The sequence below is a fragment of the Oryx dammah genome, unplaced genomic scaffold (assembly GCF_014754425.2).
Source record: "Oryx dammah isolate SB20612 unplaced genomic scaffold, SCBI_Odam_1.1 HiC_scaffold_2, whole genome shotgun sequence".
Classification (NCBI taxonomy): Eukaryota; Metazoa; Chordata; class Mammalia; order Artiodactyla; family Bovidae; genus Oryx; species Oryx dammah.
The window spans coordinates 84,449,368-84,473,747 of record NW_024070186.1 but is presented as its reverse complement, the minus strand read 5'-3'; the positions used below and the strand labels follow the sequence as shown (position 1 = coordinate 84,473,747).

Here is a 24,380-nt window from a genome sequence, read left to right as displayed (position 1 = left end):
TATCCATTTTCTCTGGGTAGATTTGCATCTAAATCAAACAAAACACTGTGTGTCAGGGGGAACCTCAGAATTTAAAGTAATCTAAACAGACTCCTCTTACAGTATTTTTGTTAATGATTTTGCTTTTATGAGCAGCTATCTTTTGTTTTCACCCCTTTATATCATTTGATTGGGGTTGAGAGACTGGTAGAATCTTAAACGAAAGAATCCAAATCTAAAGCAAGCTGTCGAAGTATTGCTATTCGGTACTAAGAGCTCTACACCCTTTCTGGAGTCTGTATTAGGGCTTCCCCAGTGGCTCAGTGGTAAAGAATTTTCCTGCCAAGCAGGAGATGCTGGTTCAACCCCTGGGTTGGGAAGATCCCCTGGAGAAGGAAGTGGCAACCTACTCCAGTATTTTGCCTGGGAAATCCCATGAACAGAGGAACCTGGTGGGTTGTAGTTCGTGGAGTTGCAAAAGAATCAGACACAACTGAGCAACTAAACAACACCAACAGAGTTGGGCCAGTAAGGACATCATGGAAACGTTGACACTTTTTAAAATATATTTCTCTACTTTAAGACCTTGATCCCTTATATAATGTCCCTTACCCAAATTCTTAAGCTATCATTGATCATTTTTACTCTAGAATTATGAGGAGGTACAATTAGAGAGGAGAAGGCAATGGCACCCCACTCCAGTACTTTTGCCTAGAGAATCCCATGGATGGAGGAGCCTGGTGGGCTGCAGTCCATGGGGTCGCTAAGAGCCGGACACGACTGAGCGACTTCACTTTCACTTTTCACTTTCATGCATTGGAGAAGGAAATGGCAACCCACTCCAGTGTTCTTGCCTGGAGAATCCCAGGGACGGGGGAGCCTGGTGGACTGCTGTCTACGGGGTCTCACAGAGTCGGACACGACTGAAGCGACTTAGCAGCAGCAGCAGCAACAATTAGAGAAGAGGCCTGTGAGGAGCAAGAACTGGTTGTTATTGAAGGTGGTGGCATTAGTGGAGGGGAAGGATTATCTAAGGCTAGTTTAGTGATTTCATAACTTTGTGCAGGGCAAGTTGTACCTGTAATATCATTGCAAATCATGGCAGCGACAGGTTTAACTAGTTTGCTGACTTAGCTTATATTTGTTTTGCTTGTAAATATATGCCATTGGTAGTTATACTCTTTCTAATGAGTAATGCTCCATGAATGAATGGCATTATTTGACGAGGTCCAATTATTTATCCATTCTGCCTGGTATTTTGGCATTGTCAACATCACAGAGCATCATAGTTGCTATCTAGGTATAATTTCCACTTCTGTTTAATCTTCTCATTGAAATGGCTTGCTCCTTTTTAAGTAGATACCCTTTAAATTACACCTCAAGTACTATCAAACTTAGGTGTTTTTTTTTTTCCTAGTTATTACATTATTTCTTGCATTTTTACATTTCTTACATTTTAAAATTATACTTCCATTGAAATTATTATAATATTATGGTAATATTTGGTTTATAACGTAGTCTAGTAGGAAAGAACACAAAGCCTGGAACAACGCTGCCCATATATGAGTCAGGCTCTACCACTCACTAAGCCATATGGGCCTTGGGCAAGTTCCTAAACCTTCCTATGTCTGAGTTTCTTCGTCTCCAAAATGGGGAAAATAAGAGGATCTATCTCATAGGGTTATTATGTGAATAAGATGTGTTAATACATGTTAAGTGCTTTGGCACATGGTAAGTTCTAAATGAATGTTAATGTTGGTGATGTCTCTTCAACAGACTTCGGTCTGTCTTGAAGACAGATTGTCTTTAACAGGAAAAATCCCTTCATTTTACTGTTAGGTAAAAATCTTCTCTCTTTGTAGGTTATGTGATTTAGTTACAGCTATCTTCACTGTCATCTAATAAGGACTTTTGACAGCTGGCAAAGTATTTATCTATCTCCAAGTCAGTCCTTCTCCCGAATAACTGCAGTATATATTTGATTCAGCTATATGACACATTCATTTTCTCTCCAGTCCCTGTGACAGTGACTTTATTTTAATTCTGGTACCTGTTTCACTGGCCAGATGCTATGCCTTGTTGCTTAAAGTTGTAATCTCTGAAACTGGAATAATCTTTGATACCTTACTTTCTGATGGGAGTCTCTGGTCTTTGCAGTTCTCATCTTAGACTCCTCCTGCTTCTGTTTTTCAGGTTTATCTAGATCTCTAGTCTTTTAAGTCTGTCCACTTCCAGAGCTCTTTTTTATTCAGGGTACTTTTTAAAAAATAATTTTAAATTAAGATTAAATTCACCTAATGTAAAATCTACCGTTTTAAAGTTTGCAACCCAGTGTTTTTTAGTATATTCACAGTGTGTACAACTGTTGCCACTACTTAATTTCAGAACATTTCTCTTATCCTAATAAGAAACTCTATACACATTAGCAATCACTTCTGATTTCCCTCTCCCTGTATACTCTGGCAACCATTAATTAACATTCTGTCTCTATGGATTTGCCTATTCTTATACATTTCATATAAATGGAATCGTACAATATTTGACCTTTTGTGGCTGACTCTTTTCACTTAACATAATGTTTTAAAAATTCATCTGTCTATGTTGTAACATCTTTAGTATTTCCTTTTTAATGGCTAAATAATATGCTGTTATATGGATGTACCATATTTATCTTTTCATCCACTGATTGACATTCAGGTTGTTTCCACTTCTTGGCTATTATGTGTAATGCCTGCTCCTAATTTTACATCATCATTTCTCTTCTGAAGACCTCCATTTTCCTTCCACAGCACCTATTCTGCAGAATCTTGACTGTATCTGTCTAATCTTCTATATTCTCTATCTCTTATCTGGGCTACAGAGCCCTTCAGGAAAAGTTACACACTTGTTTGGTGAAATGGATTGGTGGGATTCTTGATGCAAAGCAGTTTTTTCAAGACTCAGTCAGGTTATCTTACTATCTTTCAGTTCAGTTCAGTCGCTCAGTCATGTCCGACTCTTTGCAACCCCGTAGACTGCAGCACGCCAGGCCTCCCTGTCCATCACCAACTCCTGAGTTTACCCAAACTCATGTCTGTTGAGTCGGTGATGCCATCCAACCATCTTATCCTTTGACATCCCCTTCTCCTCCTGCCCTCAATCTTTCCCAACATCAAGGTCTTTTCAGATGAGTCAGCTCTTTGCATCAGGTGGCCAAAGTGTTGGAGTTTCAGCTTCAACGTCAGTCCTTCCAATGAATATTCAGGACTGACTTCCTTTAGGATGGACTGTTTGTATCTCCTTGCAGTCCAAGGGACTCTCAAAAGTCTTCTCCAACACCACAGTTCAAAAGCATCAATTCTTCAGCGCTCAGCTTTCTTTATAGTCCAACTCTCACATCCATAAATGACTACTGGAAAAACCATAGCCTTGACTAGATGGACCTTTGTTGACAAAGTGACGTCTCTGCTTTTTAATATGCTGTCTAGGTTGGTCATAATTTTCCTTCCAAGGAGAAAGCGTCTTTTAATTTCATGGCTGCAGTCACCATCTGCAGTGATTTTGGAGCCCGGAAAAATAAAGTCAGCCACTGTTTCCACTGTTTCCCCATCTATTTGCCATGAAGTGATGGGACTGGATGCCATGATGTTAATTTTCTGAATGTTGAGCTTTAAGCCAACTTTTTCACTCTCCTTTTTCACTTTCATCAAGAGGCTCTTTAGTTCCTCTTCACTTTCTGCCATAAGGGTGGTATCATCTGCATATCTGAGGATATTGATATTTTTCCCGGCAATCTTGATTCCAGCTTGTGCTTTATCCAGCCCAGCGTTTCTCATGATGTATTCTGCATAGAAGTTAAATAAGCAGGGTGACAATATACAGCCCCGATGTACTCCTTTTCCTATTTGGAACCAGTCTCTTGTTCCATGTCCAGTTCAAACTGTTGCTTGCTGACCTGTGTACAGGTTTCTCAAGAGGCAGGTCAGGTGGTCTGGTATTCCCATCTCTTGAACAGTTTTCCACAGTTTGTGGTGATCCACACAGACAAAAGTTTGGCATAGTCAATAAAGCAGAGATAGATGTTTTTCTGGAACTCTTTTGCTTTTTTGATGATCCAGCAGATGTTAGCAATTTGATCTCTGGCTCCTCTTCCTTTTCTAAAACCAGCATGAACATCTGGAAGTTCATGGTTCACATGTTGTTGAAGCCTGGCTTGGAGAATTTTGAGCATTACTTTACTAGCGTGTGAGATGAGTGCAATTGTGCAGTAGTTTGAGCATTCATCTTTCGCAGCTCTTACATTCACTGTTCTCTCAAGATTTACTAGCTTATTGTTCATTCTTAGTAGAGGAACTTGTGTCTTCTTTTGATGGGAACACTTTTATTTCCTGCTTTTAATCTAGAAATTTAACAGAATCTGTCCTTAATCCATTCCACACACACACACACACGTTTGAGTGATAAAAGCACCCCTTTTCCTTTGCACTTCCAGACTTAACTTCTTTGAGAAAGACTTTGCTTTAGCCACCTCTCTCTTTTCCCTCTCTACATCTTTAAATTGTCTTCTTTTCTAATATAAAGCCGTCATCCTCTGTTTGCCAGAGAGATGTCCTAAGCCATACTCTAAGATGTAGGATGTCTTTATTGTTGCCCATTTCCTTTCGTATAATATGTGAACACCTTTGCTTTGCCCACAATGTTTTTCCTGATCTGGCCCTTGTATACGTTTTTGCACTGAACTAAGCTCCTTAGTGCCTCTGGTTTACCCTGCCTTGTAAGCTTCAGTGTTAGTTCATGCTTTTCCTAAAATAGTGTCTTATTACCCTTATCTGATTGACTAATTCCTGTTGGTCTTCAGGGCTTTTTTCAAGTGTTTCCCTTTGTAGCAATCCTTCTTTGAATCCCATGGTCCTGGTTAGATGTTCTTCCTTTATTCTCTCTTGCATAGTTTTGATGAGCATAGCAGTTGTGTTTGTGCTAAATAGAACTTACCTGCTTTTCTAACGGTTAGGATTTTGTTGTTGTTCAGTCACTCAGTCGTGTCCAACTCTTTGTGACCCCATGGACTGCAGCACACCAGGCTTCGCTGTCCTTCACCGTCACCCACAGCTCGCTCAGACTCACGTTCATTGAGTTGGTGATGCCATCCAACCGTCTCATCCTCTGTCGTCCCCTTCTCCTCCTGCCTTCAGTCTTTCTCAGCATCAGGGTCTTTTCTAATGAGTCAGCTCTTCACATCAGGTGGCCAAAGTATTGGAGTTTCAGCTTCAGCATGAGTCCTTCCAGTGAATATTCAGGGTTGGTTTTCTTTAGGATTGACTGGTTTGATCTCCTTGCAGTCCAAGGGACTTCAAGTCTTCTCCAACACCACAGTTGAAAAGCAGCAGCTCTTTGTCACTAAGCCTTCTTTATGGTCCAATTCTTGCATCCGTACATGACTACTGGAAAAGCCATAGCTTTGGACTCTATGGACCTTTGTCAGCAAAGTAATGTCTCTGCTTTTTAATATGCTCTCTAGGTTTGTCTTAGCTTTTCTTTCAAGGAGCAGGGGCCTTTTAATTTCATGACTGCAGTCACCATCTGCAGTGATTTTGGAGCCCAAGAAAATAAAGTCTGTCATTGTTTCCATTGTTTCCCCATCTGTTTGCCATGAAGTGATGGGACCAAATGCCATGATCTTAGCTTTTTGAATGCTGTTTTAAGCCAGCCTTTTCACTCTCCTCTTTCACTTTCATCAGGAGGCTCTTTTAATTCCTCTTTGCTTTCTGCCATAATGGTGGTGTCATCTGCATATCTGAGGCTGTTGATATTTCTCCTGGCAATCTTGATTCCAGCTTGTGCTTCATCCAGCCTGGCATTTCCCATAGTGTACTCTACATATAAGTTAAATAAGCAGGGTGACAATATACAGCCTTGACGTACTCCTTTCCCAATTTGGAACCAGTCCGTTGTTCCATGTCCAGTTCTCACTGTTGCTTCTTGACCTGCATACAGGTTTCTCACAAGGCAGGTAAGGCAGTCTGGTATTCCTGTCTCTTGAAGGATTTTCCAGTTTGTTGTGATCCACACAGTCAAAGGCCTTTACATGTTCAATAAAACAGAAATAGATTTTTTTCTGGAATTCTCTTGCTTTTTTGATGATCCAGCAGATGTTGGCAATTTGATGTCTGGTTCCTCTGCCTTTTCTAAATCCAGCTTGAACATCTGGAAGTTCTTGATTCACATACTGTCGGAGCCTAGTTTTGAGAATTACAACAGAGACTTAGAACAGAATTAGTAGAACAGATTAGAACAGAGATTTTTTTCACTTAACGTTGATCCAGATTCCAGGGTAACAGTTTTAAATTATACTCCTGAGATCCTTGTGTTGTCTTCTAAAGTTTTCCTGAGCTGTTTATCCTCTTCTTGGTGACCCTACTTCCCATTTTGTCATTACCCTTCCTTCTTCTAGATCAGCTCTACTTTTATCTTTATTATGTTTAACTTTCACCCAAGATATTGTTTGCTTAAAGAAAGTGTTTTGTGTGAAATAAAGAAAAAAGAAGGACTAGAAAAAGAAAAGGAATGGAAAGGAGAAAAGAGAAAGATTAAAAAAGGGAAAGAGAAAAAGAGGGAATGGGGAAAGAGAGAGAGAAGCTCAGTTCTAAGATTTAGTATAGTGCCTAGAATGGTAGGCATTGGAGAAATGTGGTTGATTAATCAATTTTGCTTTGATGCTGATGCTGCTAAGTTGCTTCAGTCGTGTCTGACTCTGTGTGACCCTATAGACGGCAGCCCACCAGGCTCCCCCATCCCTGGGATTCTCCAGGCAAGTACACTGGAGTGGGTTGCCATTTCCTTCTCCAATGTGTAAAAGTGAAAGTGAAGTCACTCAGTTGTGTGCGACTCTTTGCGACCCCATAGACTGTAGCCTACTAGGCTCCTCTGTCCATGGGATTTTCTAGGCAAGAGTATTGGAGTGGCTTGCCATTGCCTTCTCCGTCTGCTTTGATAGTCTGATACTAAAATGACCAACATGACTCACCCACCATACCAGTTTATTTCCCTTTCCTCCACCATACCACAGTTGTGTTTTTAAAAAACTTTTGTCAAACTGCTTGCTTTGCCTGAAGTGAAAGTGAAAGTGAAGTCGCTCAATCGTGTCCGACTCTTTGCGACCCCATGGACTACAGCCTACCAGGCTTCTCCGTCCATGGGATTTTCCAGGCAAGAGTGCTGGAATGGATTGCCATTTCCTCCTCCAGGGGATCTTCCTGACCCAGGAATCGAACCCGGGTCTCCCGCATTGCAGGCAGATGCTTTACCGTCTTCCAAGAGATGCTTAATACATTTTTGTGGAGTTAAGTCACAGGGTTGAATTTAACTTGATAAAATTAAAAATTAACTTGATTGGTGGTTGGTGTTATAAGACACCCTCCACATCTTGAAAGGTCATCTTTTTTTTTTTTTGATACAGCTCTCTTATGATTTACTTTGTAAGCCAAAGGGGAAAAAAAAAGAACACGTTTCGTTTCATTTTGATTTATTGATGAACTGTAATCTTAACTCGGCAAACTCATGTGGTTATTGATAATACTTGTTCAATTAATTAAAAAAATATTTTCAGTAATATAATGTGTTTCTTTTTCAGCTTGTGAAACTGTGTATTGCAATGATTGATACTGGAAAAGCCTTTTGTGTTGCAAATAAACAGTTCATGAATGGGATTCGAGACCTGGCACAGTATTCTAGCAATGATGCTGTAGTTGAGGTTAGTACTATTAAACTTAGTTAAAATGATCAATGCAACATGTTATTAAATAACTATATCTATTCACCTTATTAATAATGGTGGTCCTTAAAATCAGAAGTGGAAAAGCTATCACCTATTGGTGCTATCTTATATAATTCTGTGTTCTAGGACAGTTAGAAGGTGATGGTTGATCTGTGGTGTAAATATCTCTTTACTATAGTTGCTGCTAGGTGAGCTGAAGCATCTAGAGGGGTACCTGGGCAGGTAGGGTAGGATCATGTTTATTAGTGCAAGCAGAGAACATTAACTTAAGACTAGTATCTAACTGTACATTTGGGGGGCTGCATAGGAAAGTTCTGGTCAACTAGCTATGTTAGCTTAGACCCCCTGCTGTATTATGTGGTATTATAATGTTTCTTTTATGAGGAATAATAGCTAGTAAAAAAAATGGTGTAATTTGGTAATTATGTGATCTATAGATAACTAAATGCACACAGTCTTGATACACTCACTTTTAACCTTTGCCATTTCAATTAGTTAGTATAATAGTATTGATAGGCAGTTTAATTCTTTGACTGTTCTTGAGTTTTATGTTACTACCTGTAGACTTCTATGCAGACCATGTCTGAGAAGTAGTGAAATTGTCCTAGTGAGAAATAAACGTTACTGTTTACACTGTAACATGATCTTTCTGTCACAAATGCTGAAAATACGTTTTTCTAGCATATATTAGTAGCTCTTAAATAACTTGGTTTTCTTTTGATTTCTTTCTCAGACAAGTTTGACCAAATTTTCTGACAGTCTTCAAGAAATGATAAATTTTCACACAGTAAGTGTTAGTAAGTAGAGGTTATTATGACCATGGTAATGCTTTATTACTTTTCTTTGGTGGCAATATTTTATAGAATTACTTAAGTTGGAAATCACAGACTTTGATTTATTAACAGCTTTTTAGTTGGGTGGATCTAAAATGCGTGTGTGTGTGAGAGAGAAAAGATGGAACTATTCATGTGTATTATTTCCCATCCTATAATAGTGAACTTAAATTTCAATGAAGTGCACACTCATAAAAGTTATTTTTTTCTCTTTAAGTGGTGCCTTTGTAAATTTTTAAGCAGTTATTTCAAGAAGAAAGACAGATGTACAAGTCATCATTCTAAATTTGGCTATTTCTTTTAATTACAAATGTATTCCCTTTGTCTAATAAGTTGCTAATATGAAAGACTATTATATTCTTTGAGCTATTTATGTGTGTCTTTAAGATATGAGGACAGATCTTTAAGATGAGGACAGATCTTTAAGAATGAGGGATATATATTACTTTTGGAATGTGATGAAATGCCTTTATACATTTTGTAAAAGTTTACTGAAAATACGGTACTTTGTAAGCTATATATTTTTTATAATTTTTAAAAAATCTAATATGTATGACTCATATAATTATTCAGTGTTTCAAAATTTAACTCTGTAAGAGGGGAATATCAATACTTATATTCTTTGTAAATTCTGCTACTTTCTGGTTTTTAGTTAATTTGATTTTCTTGGTTTTTTTGGGGGGATAACATATTAAGGATGAATTGATCTGATAATATTTATTTTAATTGTGGTTCAAATTTTATTTATTCCAAAATTCTCATGCAAAAGCATCTTCTTCAGTTTCTGCTGTCAGTTCTTTTGGTTATGTATCTAGGTGTAGAATTGCTGGGTCATAAGTAATTCTATGTTTATCTTTTTGAGAAACCATCAAACTGATTTCCACAGAGGCTACAACATTTTACATTCCCATTTACATCACTACTAGTAATGTATGAGTGTTCCAGTTTTAACATCTGGGTCAACACTTGTTATCTATCTACCTACCTACCTACCTATCTTCCTTCCTTCCTTCCATTTTGTTATAGCCATTGTAGTAGGTGTGAATTGGTATCTTATTGTAGCTTTGATTTACATTTCTTGTTTGACTAATGTGGTTAAGCATCTTTTCATCTGTTTATGACCATTTGTATATTTTCGTCTGTCATTGGTACCATTGTTGTCCACTTAAATAATAAGCCCATTTAAAAATTTGTTTAAATTGAATTTTTTATATATTCTGGATATTAAACCCTTATCAGATGTATGATATGTAAATAATTTTTCCTTTTCTGTAAGTTGTTTTTTTACTTTCTTGATAAATGTCCTTTGATACATTAAAGTTTTAACTGTTTTATTGAAGTATAGTGAGTTCACAGTGTTATGTTAGTGTATATATATATATATTTCAAGTGTATATATAGCAAAGTGATTCAGTTATACATATATATATATTCTTTTTCAGATTTTTTTTCTATTATAGGTTATTACAAGGTATTGAATATGGTTCTCTGTGCTATACAGTAGGTCCTTGTTATTTAGCTATTTTATATGTGTTAGTCACTCAGTCGTATCCAACTCTTTGTGAACCCATGGACCGTAGCCCACCAGGTTCTTCTGTCCATGGAATTGTCCAGGCAAGACTATTGGAATGGGTTGCCATTTCCTGCTCCAGTTTTATATGTAATAAGGTATATATGGTAATCCCAAACTCCTAATTTATCTTCAACTACCCCCCCACCCCCACCCCCCTGCCAACTATCCCCTTTGGTAACCCGAAGTTTGTTTTGTGTCTGTGAGTCTGTTTATGTTTTGTAAATAAATTTGTTCATTTATATCAGTTTTTTTTCCAAGATTCTGCATATAAGTGATATCATATGATATTTGTCTTTCTCTGTCTTACTTCACTTGGTAATTTCTAGGTCTATCCATGTTTCTATATTTCATTCTTTTTAGTGGCTGAGGAGTATTCTGGTATTATGAGTAGTTATGTGTGTGTGTGTGTGTGTGTGTGTGTGTGTGTGTACCTACACACCACATCTTCTTTATTCATTTCTCTGTTGAGGGACATTTAGGTTGTTTCCATGTCTTGGCTACTGTAAATACTACTGCTATGAACATTGGGGTGCTTGTATCTTTTCAAATTAGAGTTTTCTCTGGATATATGCTCAGGAAGGGGATTGCTGGGTTATATGGCAAATCTGTTTTTAGTTTTTTAAGGCACCTCCATACTTCTCCATAGTAGCTGCACCAGTTTACATTCCCACCAATAGTGTATGAGGGTTCCCTTCCCTCCACACTCTCCCCAGCGTTTATTGTTTTTGGATTTTTTTGATGATAGCCATTTTGAGTGATGTGAGGTGTTACTGAGATGTTGTGGTTTTGATTTGCATTCCTCTAATAATTAGTGATGTTGAAAATATTTTCATGTGCCTGTTGGCCATCTTTGGAGAAATATCTGTTTAGGTCTTCAGCCCATTATTGATTGGGGTATTTCTTTTTTTGATTCTTAGCTTTGTGAGCTGTTTGTATATTTTGAAAATTAATGCCTTGTCAGTTGTAATGTTTGCAAATATTTTCTTCCATTCTGTAGGTTGTCTTTTCATTTTGCCTCTTTAGGTGGGTTTATTCCCAGATATTTCATTCTTTTTGATGTAATAGTAAATGGGGTTGTTTCCTTAATTTCTCTTTCTGATATTTGGTTGTTCAGTTTAGTCACTCAGTCGTGTCCGACTCTTTGCGACCCCACGAATCGCAGCACGCCAGGCCTCCCTCAGTCCATCACCACCTCCTGGGGTTCACTCAGATTCATGCCCATCGAGTCAGTGATGCCATCCAGCCATCTCATCCTCTGTTGTCCCCTTTTCTTCCTGCCCCCAATCCCTCCCAGCATCAGAGTCTTTTCCAATGAGTCAACTCTGCGCATGAGGTGGCCAAAGTACTGGAGTTTCAGCTTTAGCATCATTCCTTCCAAAGAACACCCAGGGCTGATCTCCTTTAGTGTACAGAAATGCAGTGAATTTCCGTACGTTAATTTTGTATCTTTTAACTTTACTAAATTCATTCATGAGCTCTAGTAAGTTTTCTGGTAGCATCTTTAAGATTTCCTGTGTAGAGCATAGAAATGCCATGTGCAGACAGTGACAGTTTCACTTCTTCTTTTCCAGGTAGGATTCCTTTTATTTCCTTTTCTTTAATTGCTGTGTCTGGGACTTCCAAAACTATGCTGAATAAAAGTGGTGAGAATGGGCATCCTTTGTCTTCTTCATTATCTTACAGAAAATGCTTTCATCTTTTCATCATTGAGTATGATGTTAGCTGTGGACTTGTCATATATCACCTTTATTATGTTGAGGTATGTTCCCTCTATGCCTATTTTTGGACTAGTTTTTATTATAAATGGATATTGAATTTTATCAAAAGCTTTTTCTGCATTGGTTGAGATGATCATATGGTTTTTATTCTTCAATTTGTTAATGTGATGTTATCACATTCATTAATTTGCAGATACTGAAAAGTCCTTACATCTTGGAATAAATCCCACTTGATCATGGTATATCATCCTTTTAATGTATTGTTGGATTCAGTTTGGATTCATATTTTGTTGAGGATTTTTACATTGTGTTCATCGGTGATACTGGCCTATAATTTTCTTTTTTGATATCTTTTTCTGATTTTGGTATCAGGGTGTTGGTGGCCTCATAGAATGAGTCTGGGAGTGTTCCTTACCTTGCAGTTTCTTGGAATAGTTTCAGAAGGATAGGTATTAACTCTTCTCTAAATGTTTAGTGGAATTCACCTTAGAAACCATCTTGTCCTTGGCTTTTATTTGTTGGGAATTTTTAAATTACTGATTCAGATTATGTACTGGTAGTTGACCTGTTCGTATATTCTGTTTCCTCTCGGTTCAGTCTTATGAGAGTGTACCTTTCTAAGAATTTGTCCAGTTCTTCTAGTTGTCCTTTTTAATTGGTGTATAGTTGCTTGTAGTATTCTCCCTATGATCTTCTGTATTTCTGTGGTGGTGGTCATAACTTCCCCATTTTCATTTCTGATTGTCTTTATTTGGTTCTCTCCCGTTTATTCTTGCTGAGACCGTCTAAAGGTTGACGTAGAAATATTTGCAACAGTGACAGGTTTACTTCTCTTCCAATCTGGATTGCTTTTATTTCCTTTTCTTCTCTAATTGCCTTGGCAAGGACTTCCAAAACTGTTGAGTATAAGTGGTGAGAATGGGTATCCTTACTCTTGATCTTAGCGGAAATGCTTTCAACTTTTCATTGTTGAGTTAGTTTTCTTTTCAAAGAACCAAGTTTTGGTTTCATTGATCTTTCTGTTGTTTTTGAAGTCTCTGTTTCATTTATTTCTGCTCTGATCTTTGTGATTTATTTTCTTTCACTAACATTGAGTTTTGATTGTTGTTCTTTCTCTAGTTGCTTCTTATGTAAGGTTAAGTTGTTTGAGACTTTTCTTGTTTCCTTAGGTAAACTTGTATTGCTATGGCCTTCCCTCTTAGAACTGCTTCTGCTGTATGCCATAGGTTTTGGATAGTAATTTTACTCTTTCAGGCATTAGTCTTTAGAGATTTAAAAATTTCCTCTTTGATTTCTTCAGTGATGCACTGGTTGCTTAGTAGCATATTGTTTAGCTTCCATCTGTCTGTAGCCTTGTAGTTGGAAAAGATATCAATATTTGATTTAATTTCAGTTTTCTTAAATTCACTGAGGCTTGCTATATGTCCTAGCATGTGATCTGTTCTGGAGACTGTTCATGTACACTTGAAAAGAATGTGTGTCCCACAGCTTTTGGATGGAATGCTCTATAAATGTCAATTATGTCCATCTGGCCTAATGTATCATTTAAGTCTCATGTTTCCTTATTGATTTTCTGTCTGATTAATCTATCCATTGATGTAAGTGGGATGCTAATGTCTACCGCTTTATTGTATTAATATCAGTTTCTCCTTTTATGTCTTTTTACATTTGGCTTATATATTGAGGGGCTCCTATGGTGGGTACCTATATATTTAAAACTGTGCTACCTTCTTTTTGAGTTGATCCCTTAATCATCTTGTAGTGTCCTTCTCTGTCTCTTGTCTTTATTTGACAGTATATTTTGTGTGACACAAGTATTACTATTCCAACTTTTCTTTTGATTTCTAGTTGTATGGAATACCTTTTTTCCATCCACTTACTGCCAGTCCATATGTGTCTCTAGATCTGAAGTGAGTCTCTTATAGACAGCAGATATACAGGCCTTATTTTGGTATTTATTCAGCCAGTCTCTGTCTTTTGGTAGGAGCATTTATTTCATTTACATTTAAGGTGATGATAACCAATATGTATGTTCCTGTTGCCATTTTCTTAATTTTTTTGGATTTTTTTTTGGTAAGTCTTTCTTCCTATTTTCTTTTTTGTTCTCTTTCTTGTAGTTTGATGACTCTCTTTTGTGTTATATTTAGATTCTTTTTTCATCTTTGTGTGTATATCTATTACAGATTATTGTTTTGTTGTTACCATGAGATTTTTATACAGGAGTCTATATTTGTATGTGCTTGTTTTAAATTGCTGACCTTTTAATTTCAAACACATTTTAGATAACCTTCATTTCTACTCGCCTCCCCTCATAATCACTGTTTTGGGTATTATATTTTGTATCAGATTGTTTTGTGTATCCCGTAACTGCTTATTGTGGATACAAATGATTTTTACTACTTTTGTCCTTTAACCTTACTATTAGCTTTGTTTTTCGATTGTTTCCTACCTTTTGTGTGTGTTTGCCTTTAGCAGTGAGCTTTTCCGTTTTGTAATTTTCTTGTTCCTAGTTGTGGCCTTTTCTTTTCTGCCTAGGGAAGTTCCTTTAGCATTTGTTGTAAAGCTGCTTTGATGGTGCTAAATTCTTTTAGCTTTGGCTTGTCTGTAAAGTTTTTGACTTCTCCATAAAATCTCAGTGAAAGTCTTACTAGGTAGAGTATTCTTGGTTGTATGTTCTTTTCTTTCATCGCTTTAAATATATCATATCATTCTCTTCTGGTGGGTTGAGTTTTGCTGAAAAATTAGCTGATAGCCTTATGGGAATTCCCTTGTATGTTATTTGTTGCCTTTTCCTCGTTGCTTTTATTTTATTTTTTACAATATTGTATTGGTTTTGCCACACATCAACATGAATCCACCACATGTTCCCCATCCTGAACCCCCTTCCCAACTCTCTCCCCGTACCATCCCTCTGGGTCATCCCAGTGCACCCGCCCTGAGTATCCTGTATCTTTCATCGAACCTGGACTGGCGATTCGTTTCACATATGATATTATACATGTTTCAATGCCGTTCTCCCAAATCATCCCACCCTCGCCCTCTCCCACAGAGTCCATAAGACTGTTGTATACATCTGTGTCTCTTTTGCTGTCTCGCATACAGTTATCACTACCATCTTTCTAAATGCCATTTATATGCGTTAGTATACTGTATTGGTGTTTTTCTTTCTGGCTTACTTCACTCTGTATAATAGGCTCCAATTTCAAATACTCTCTTATCTTTAATATCTGTCATTTTGATTACAGTGTGTTTTAGTGAATGCCTCTCTGGGCTAATCCTGTATGAGTCTCTGCACTTCCTGTGCTTGGGTGACTCTTTCCTTCCCCAGATTAAGAAAGTTGCAGCTAGTACCTCTTCTAATATGTTCTCAAAACTTTCTCTACTCCTTTGGTACCCCTGTAATGCAAATATCACACTTGTCCCAGAAGTCTCTTAAACTGGGATTTTGTGTGCACTCTTTAAAAGAGTGAAGTCTCTTATTTCTTCCAATCCTGTGGAGGTTTTGCAGTCAAGCTCCGCTGGCTTCCAAGGCCAAAATCCTCATTTCTTTTCATTCTTTTTTTCTCTTCAGGGGCAGTGATTTCTAAGCAGGAATATTAGAGTGGGTTGCCTCATTTTGTCTAAATTGCTGTTTGTATTTTTATGTTTGTTGTATGTTCGTTGGGTTTCTTGACCTTGGAAAAGTGACCCTCCGAAGGAGATATCCAGTGTGTCCCAGCAATGCAATCCCCTCTTGTCACAAGGGACTAGGGGCCAAGTAATTCCAGGGTAATGTCTGGCTTGTGTTTGTGAATTTGGCTTGCACACTGCAGGACTGTAATTTTTTTGCTTCTAGTGTCTGCCCCCTGGTGGGTAAGGCTGGTCTATAGGCTTTGGAGTCTTCCTGGCAGGAGAGGCCAGTGTTTACCATCTGATGGTGGGGCTGGGTATTGGTCCTCTGGTGGGCAGGGCCTTTCTAGTGGTGTTTCTGGAGGCTGCTGTGCTCAGGAAATCTTGAAGTAGCCTGTCAGCTGATCAGTGGGAATGTGTTCCCACTCAGTTTTTTGTTTGGCCTGAGGTGTCCCAACACTGGAGACTACAGGCTTTTAGGTGGGGTTGGGCCTTTGTGCCAAAATATCAGGCTGTGGGAGAGGCCCCACAGGTCAGTGTTTTCCAGTACGTTCACCAGCAGTGTTTGTGTCCCCAGGATGGGCCACATCCACCCCCTGTCTCGCCAGAAGACACTCCAAAGATCAGCAGTGGATTCGACCCAGGCTACTATCCAGTTACTGCTTTTGCCCTAGGTTCCAATGCACCTGAAATTTTGTGTGCACTCTTTAAGAGTGAAGTCTCTATTTCTCCCAGTCCTTTGGAGCTTTTTTGCAGTCAAGCTCCACTGGCTTCCAAAGCCAAATGTTCTGGGGTCTCTTCCTCCTAATGCCAGACCCCCATGCTGGGGGGCTTGATGTGGGGCTCAGCATTCTCACTCTTGTAGGAGAATGTCTGTAATCTAATTGTACTCTAGTTTATGGGTTGCTTACTTTGGGGGGGTATGAGATTTGATCATATCACAGGCACACCCCTACTGCCAGTCTCATTGTGGTTTTGTCTTTATGTCTTTAGTTGGAGAGACTCTTCCCTGGTAGGTTTCAGTTTTTTTTCAACAATGGTTGGTCTGCAGATTGTTGTGAGTTTGGTGAGCATGTGAGAGGAGGTCATCTTATGGTTCTATTCTGCCATCTTGGCCACTCTCTAGAAGTTTTAATTTTGATGAAATCCAATTTATCTTTTTTTTTTCCTTCTGTTCCTCTTACTTTTGGGGTCATATCCAAGAATCCATTGCTAAATCCTAGATCATTCAGATTTATCCCTTTGTTTTTTCTCCAAGAGTTTTATGATTTTAGTGCTAACATTTTGCACCAACTTGTTTCTAATGACCCCTTATTAGTTTTCTTTTTGCCTTCTGTTGAATTTGGATGCTAGTGTATGGTATATTTGATTTCTTTTAATTCAAGGGATCTTTTGGATTCAGACTCCTTAAACAGTGTAATATAATGAGAATCAAAATTTTTTCAAAGTTACTGATTTTAATAACATATTAAATTAAGTTTTTTTTGTAATAAAATATCCTTTGTAATAGTCCTATTCTTGATATTTTCTTTAAATTAGTAAGTCTTATATTATTGCTTTTTATAAGACTGTCTTGCTCTTTTTATAGTTTTATATGTGAAAAGTTATGATTAAGATAAACTTTTGGCAAGGAAGTAGTTTAAATGTATGTTGAAGTCTGTCTGTCAAGAAATCTTAAGTTCAGAGTATTTTATAAATTATCCTGTTAGAGTAAATTAAATCCTTAAAAATGAGGTTTGTTTGAAGCCAGGGCTAAAAGTATAGTTTGCTTCAAGACAATAGAGATTATTAGTCTTTTTAGTGCTAGTGCTGTTAATATGCAACTAGTTTCCTGAACTGATTCCAATAGTGTGTTTTTTCCCCCTGCTTTTCTAAAATTAAAAGCAATCAATGTTTCTTGATATTTAACATTGTAAAAGGAACATAGAATTTAGATAGAAACACCTTTGAGTTTAGGCTTCACTGTTATGAGCTGTATAGTTTTGGTCAATTTTTAAAATCACTTTTCATTTTTAAGTTTACTGTTCTATAAAAGGGGAATAGTAGAATTTGCAGTAACAATATGTAAAAGGGTATTGTGATGAGTAACAGAAACTGTGCAACCAGTTCCTGGGGTGATACTTCTTCCTTTACTATATTGGTTGGTATCCATTTGGGAAAATAGAAACCACATATGGTATTTCTTTCTTTGTTTCTTTTTTTTTTAACATATGGTGTTACTTATAGAAAGATTTTTATACATTGATTTAGTTACAAAGTATTCAGAGAGTTGGAAGAAGGAAAAAAGCCACAATGATGCCACCTAGAGATTATTCATCATGGGAAGGAGCTATTGTCCTTAGGGCTGCAGGACTCAGGGTAGACGTGACACCAGAGCCCCTAAGTGCTGCACTGTATCGTTCCCAAGCCAAGAAGTCAAAGCTCCCCTGCTTGTTGCTGACACTCCTGGATTGGTCCCTGATGCTGCTGAAAGTTGGAGTAGCTCAGTTGCTCACTAATGGCTGTGTCAGAACAGAAAGCAGAGAGAAAAGTGGCTTCTCTTTATCTCCTGCCTCTTAATCTAACATCAGATCCCATTTGTAGAACCTGACCTCTTAGCTTGCAGGGAGTTTGGGAAATATACTTTACAGATTTCTAGCTCCTGTCCTCACAGAGGAGACGATTATGGAAGGGTGATATAGTGGTGAAAGCCAGTAAACAGTTGGCACACCAACCACAAAGACTATAATTTTGAAAACATTTTTAATAGGTGTATCATTACACAATCTTAACAATTTTTATCCTTGAAACCTTCTTCTGTGACTTTTCTTTTTCTCCTTTCACTCTGTATTGCACCCATTAACAAAATACACCCCAGGTCCTTTGTCACCTCCAAGTCTAAACTATAAACGGCTCCCACCTTTTGTTTAAGATTATATGACTTGTATCTCTGCTTCTCTTCTTGCCCTTTTACAATGCATTCTGTATACAGCAGCCAGAATGAACTTTTAAAAATACAAATTAATTCATACTACTTGGCTGCTCTGGCTCCTTATTATACTCAGAATAAAATCCTAACCAAGCCCTGTATGATGAGGCTCCTGCTGGTAACTTCCTGATCTCATCTCTACTCTGCCTGGTTGTAACCCCTTCCTTTGTTGTTCTTTGAACATGCCAATGTGATTCTCACCTTAGGACCTTTGTACTTGGTATCTGTTCTGTGCAGAACATCCTCCCTTCACATCTACATTCCTTCTCTTTCTGTAGGTCTCTCTCACTTTAATAGGTCACTTCCTCTATGAGAAGCCTTCCTTGACCACCATATGATTGCATTCTATCAATTTACCATCTTTTATGTGCCACATTAAAAGACACATACACACACCATATATATGTGTATGATCTTATCCTTAAATGTATATACTTACTTTATTGTCTGTTCTAAGTTTCATGACTGTTATATTTATCTCTTCTGCTGCTACTCAGAAGACCTTGGTAGGAAGGAGTTACTCATGGCAGGGTTGAGGAGACTGAGATTATGATAACCCTTGTTTTATTTTTAAGTAATTAAATGGATAAAGATGTATTAAATTGATGACAATTCAGTGCTCAAAGAGATAAAATATTTAATATTCTTTTCTTTTATTGTTTTATGTACTTGAAAACTTCAGATCTCTGTTTTGACTGTAATTCATGTTGCTGTAGAAAGATAATTTGTAAACTGTTCGTCTGTTGGCCTAGAGGTCTAAAAGCTATAGAGGTGAACTTGAGTGGGCTTCCCTGGTGGCTCAGAGGTTAAAGCATCTGCCTCCAATGCGGGAGACCCAGGTTTGATCCCTGGGTCGGGAAGATCCCCTGGAGAAGGAAATGGCAATTCACTCCAGTATTCTTGCCTGGAGAATCCCATGGACGGAGAAGCCTAGTAGGTTACAGTCCACGGGGTCGCAAAGAGTCGGACACGACCGAGCGACTTCACCTTCACTTTATATGAATGTATATGTATATAGAGAACACTCTGTCTCATACTGCACTCAAATGTCTAGTGTCTTTCTAATTTTATTCCCATATTCCTTTTTAAAGCATCTCAGAAATTTTCTGCTAATAGCTGTAGGTATGAAATTGTGAGATTTTCGTTTACTTTTTTCTTTCTTTTTATAGTTGCTGTGCTCTCTGGCCTGTTTGTTTCTTGTTAACAGATACTTTTAATGTTTTCAGTAGGAGTGACCTCTGTATATTGAATCAGAATTTTTGTATTTGTGGCAAAAGCTTTTGACCCCATCATAATGCTGTATATTTCACTTCAACTAGATAAAGATAGGGATGACACATATCTTGTTTACTGTTGTCTCCTTGGTACTTGTGTAATTTTTATCCTGGGGAAGTCATTCAATTTTTCTTAGCTTTACATTCTACCACTGTGTAATAAAGGGGCTTCACTAGATGACCTTTAATTATAAAAATTCTAAAATTACAAAGTGTTAATTATTATAAGATTTAAATGTGATCTCAGCTATTTGTTAAAAATGTGGGAAAAGCCTAGTTGTATAAAATGCTTTATTTTAGTAGTATTCTGTTCACTGAAATTTTAATTAGATAGCATTACAGGAGAAAGGAGGCTTTATAGAGTAAGACAAACTGCTTTCTAAAAGGTAATAAAACTGGCATCTGCTTTACATTTTACAGCCAAGCTCATAACACTTAAGTCTTGGTGTATCAGTTTGTATCAGGATAAAAGGCTGGATGTTATAGAGATTTATGAATAACTTTGTGGGCTTAAATGAATGTTTCAAATAATGTAACCATTTGTGTTTTTAGCCAAGTAAAATTAAACATAGATTGGGCCTAGATTATCCAGTCATTTAAAAATAAATTATTTGGATTCTTTTGTGATTTATTTTCTCTGTAAAAATGGATAATATTGTTCCTTATTCTTTATAGAATGAGAATTTCCTAGAGTTGCTGTTTAACTCATGTATTTTTTATAAGATGCCAACTCATGACTTTTCCAAAGCAGGTCATATATATTGTAGTACATGCTAGAGTTGATTTGACTACTGGTTGTTTTTCTGGAGCTCTGTTTATGTAACATTACTGATGACTCTTTTGAATTCTAATCTGCTGTTGGTATAAGGAGCTTAGACTATTGATTTGATTACTTGTCAAATGAAATTTTAAAGTTGAATTGTTGCATAAAATTCCATAAAAACATGTGACCCTTTCTGTTTTTGTTTTTGTTTTTTTTTGCGTGTGAGTTTGGCTTTCCATATTGCACCTGTCTACTCATTTGCTCAAAAGATGGTTTTAGGTGGTGAGAATGTAGTAGTTTGGTGTTTCTGTTCTCATCTCATGGCAGAAGTAGAAAAGGATGGTTGTGTTTGTATGAGACACTGGAGAGGACTGCTGGGGGACACGAGGTTTCATGTCCTGTCTGAGTGTTGGTGAAAAATATTTATTTCTTATTTATGAGCTTATGTTAATAGCTATTTAGTAAATAATTTATTTTTTATAGAATTATGTTAAAATAAAACTTAAAGTGTTAGGAGAGATATTATGTATTGAATGTATTTCCATATATTTAAAAAATATTTTAATGAGAAACTTGAGCTGGCTTCCCTGAATGTACCTTTAAAAAAAAAAAATAAGGTCTTATGTGTGAAATAGTTTCAAGCAGTTCCTGATCAAGAGTTAAAAATTAATGATCTTTTCAGGTTCTTGGCCATTTTCATTGATGAGGACTTTGTCTGCATAGGTAGACATACTAATGAAAGGCAGATGAACATTACCCTTTGCACCTGATTGATAGGAATTGTTTTATCACTTGTAAGTGGAATTTAAATAATTTCATCACTTTAAATTATCCCTTAAAGGAACAATCATTCATTCAGTGGGATTGCTCTTTTTTTTCTTTCATTGACACATGTAGTGTCATGTATTTTGGGGATTAAGTTGAATGGATTTTGAATGAAATAATGACAGAGCTTTCCTGCAGGTAAATGGAGAAGTTGCTTTACCTATGAAACCCATTTACACATTTTAATAATTCTCTTTGTGGATTCAGATTATAGCACTGAAAGTCCCTAATGACTCATTCTCAGCCTCTTGTTTACAACACTTTGAGTCCATAAAGATTGTTGGTACATGTTAGTTATCAAAAATATCAAGGAATTGCTTGAAATAAGATCATCCATCAGAATATAGAACACCAGATAAGTAAGCCACCTTTTAAAGTCAATAACTGCTGCTGCTGCTAAGTCGCTTCAGTTGTGTCTGACTCTGTGCGACCCCATAGATGGGGGCCCACTGTCTCTGGGATTCTCCAGGCAAGAACACTGGAGTGGGTTGCCATTTCCTTCTCCAGTGCATGGAAGTGAAAAGCGAAAGTGAAGTTGCTCAGTCATGCCCGACTCTTAGCGACCCCATGGACTGCAGCCTACCAGGCTCCTCCGTCCATGGGATTTTCCAGGCAAGAGTACTAGAGTGGGGTGCTATTGCCTTCTCCAGTAATAACTAGCACTAAGCAAATCTGCAAGTTGAAAGTTGTTCCTCCTAAATTTCTTGAATTCTACTTTTAAATCATAAACCCAGGCAAAATTCTCCCTTTGGACAGCTAGTATTCTGGGTGGGGTTTGGGGGGAAGCTGTACTGCACAGCATATGGGATCTTAGTTCCCTGACCAGGGATCAAACGCGTGCCCCCTGCATTGGAAGCAGGAAGTCTTAATCACTGGATCGCCAGGGAAGTCCCCAGAGAGTTGATATTATTGTCTCATGTCTATACAAAAAGCTGAAGATGAATGGAATGTTTTGAATGTTTTGCCTAGATTCATGCATCGTCTTCATGAAATTTAATTTGGAATTTATATCTACATGGAGCCTTTTACATATATGAGATCCTTTGTGAAATAATACACTAGTCGATCTTCACAACTTTCTAAATGGATTCTTAATGTAAATTTACATCCTGCTGTCTTAGTGACCGCATTATCAGTATGCAAAATTACAGTGCTTCCAAATTCATCTTCTTTGTTTTAAAGTTTTCTTTTGGCATTTGAGCATTTCATCCCTAGGAATTTGTTTTGGTACTTAGAAAGCAATCAGCGTCTTCCAAGATAGTCTTAAACTCAGAAATTTTAACTGTTGTTAATTTGAATAAGAATTATTAACATGTAGAATTGTCACACAGCAGTGAAAACTTTGATACCATTGTCTTCTGGTTAGTGATTAATACTGTGTTTACCTGGCTTGCCGTCAAATGCATCTGTTAATTCTGTTATTTGAATGTGGCACATTTTCTGTTTCCTTTGCTTCTTTGGAAATTGCAAAGTTCTGACATTTTCCTTGCAGGTTGGTGTATTATGCAATTTTGCAATTTTATGAGGCATTCTGGCTGTAGCTCTAGCTGTTAATTGAGTAACCTTTTAAGCAGCTTCTTAATCTGATATAGTTATAACTAATATCATAAAAGAACTTTGTTTCTTATTTTGTGTTTGCAGAAGTTTAAAGAGTACAAATCTTTCTGTATAAAATGGATATTTTGTGTTGAAGTCTTGTACAATTTACTCCTGCCATTGTTTTATTTAATACCTTTTTCATATACAAATACATTGTGGTTGAAGAAGAGAATTTTGTAACGTGTTTGCCTATAATTCTCAAATTGTGGTGCCTAGACCAGCAGCATCAGCAATACCTAAGGACTTATTAGAATGGTAGCTTCTTAGAGTCCATTCAGATCTACTAAATCAGAAACTCTGAAGCTGGAAGCCACCAGTATGTGTTTGAGCAAGCCTTGCAGGTGATTCTGATGTACTCTAAAGTTTGTGAACCACTTTTCTAGAGCACGGGTTGGCAAACTATGGCTTGCAGGCCAAGTCTAGCCTGTTGCCCCTCTGCTTTTTTCATATAAATTTTTGTAGGATCATAGCCATATTCATTTGTTTTTGTATTGTCTATGGTTATCTTCACACAGTGGCAGAGATGAGTAGTTGTGACAGAGACTACCTGGCCCACAAGCCTAAAATGCTGTCTAGCGCTACAGAAAAAATGTAACATTTGCTCTCAAGACTGTTTTTGTCCACTTCAGAGGACTGTATCTATCGTGACATCCACTGAAGAGAGGCCCTTTTCTGCTCTAGTGAAAGTAATTTAGTGATTTAGCTACCTTGATGAATTCTTCTCAGTGGAGCGCTAGTGGGTTACAATCCAGACAAGTTAAGATCCACTCCTGGGGAGTAAGAACCAGCGATCCATAATCTTTAAAGCTCCTCACCACATGTCATCCCAGTGTGCAGCCCAATTTGAGAAACAGTGTGTTGCTTCCCCCAAACAAGCATTTGGACATCTTGGTAAAGGCAGGTTTCTGATAATGTAAGTCTAGGGTGGTTCTGAAGATTCTTCATTTCTGACAAGTACTCAAGTGATGTGGATAATGCTGGTTCACATCTGGGGAACTTTAAAAATATATTTCTGAGTCTTACCAGTTTTTAGAATTATCTCAGAGTATTTAAAAGTTCCCCAGGTTATGATACTGTGCAACCATTTGAGAACCCCTGGTCAGAACAGTTTGTCTCAATCTTGCCTGATAGCTCAGTTGATAAAGAATCTGCCTGCAATGCAGGAGACCCTGGTTCGATTCTTGGGTCGGGAAGTTCCCCTGGAGAAGGGATAGGCTACCCACTCCAGTATTCCGGTCAGGAGAATTCCATGAACTTTATAGTCCATGGGGTCACAAAGAGTTAGACACGACTGAGTGACTTTCACTTTCACTTTGAGTAACACAGTCACCTAGTGAATTTGTTAAAAAATTCGGAAGAGTTCTATCTTTCTTTAACAAGCTTGAATCTTTGTATTTTCTGTTAGCTTTGCAAATGAGTTTGATTCATACCCAGCCGGTGACAAACCATTGCATTAGAGAAATGAAGAAAGGGAGAAAGAAGAGGT

General features: G+C 37.5%; 1 protein-coding gene across 1 annotated transcript in view; it reads left to right on the top strand.

Moving 5' to 3' along the window:
- The window catches only part of ACAP2 (ArfGAP with coiled-coil, ankyrin repeat and PH domains 2), a 164,805-nt gene that overhangs the window by 64,335 nt on the left and 76,090 nt on the right, over positions 1–24,380 (top strand). The window contains exons 3-4 of the mRNA XM_040249218.1: positions 7,589–7,708; positions 8,466–8,519. Coding sequence (XP_040105152.1) covers positions 7,589–7,708; positions 8,466–8,519 — 174 coding nt within the window. The remainder of the gene's footprint in view (positions 1–7,588; positions 7,709–8,465; positions 8,520–24,380) is intronic.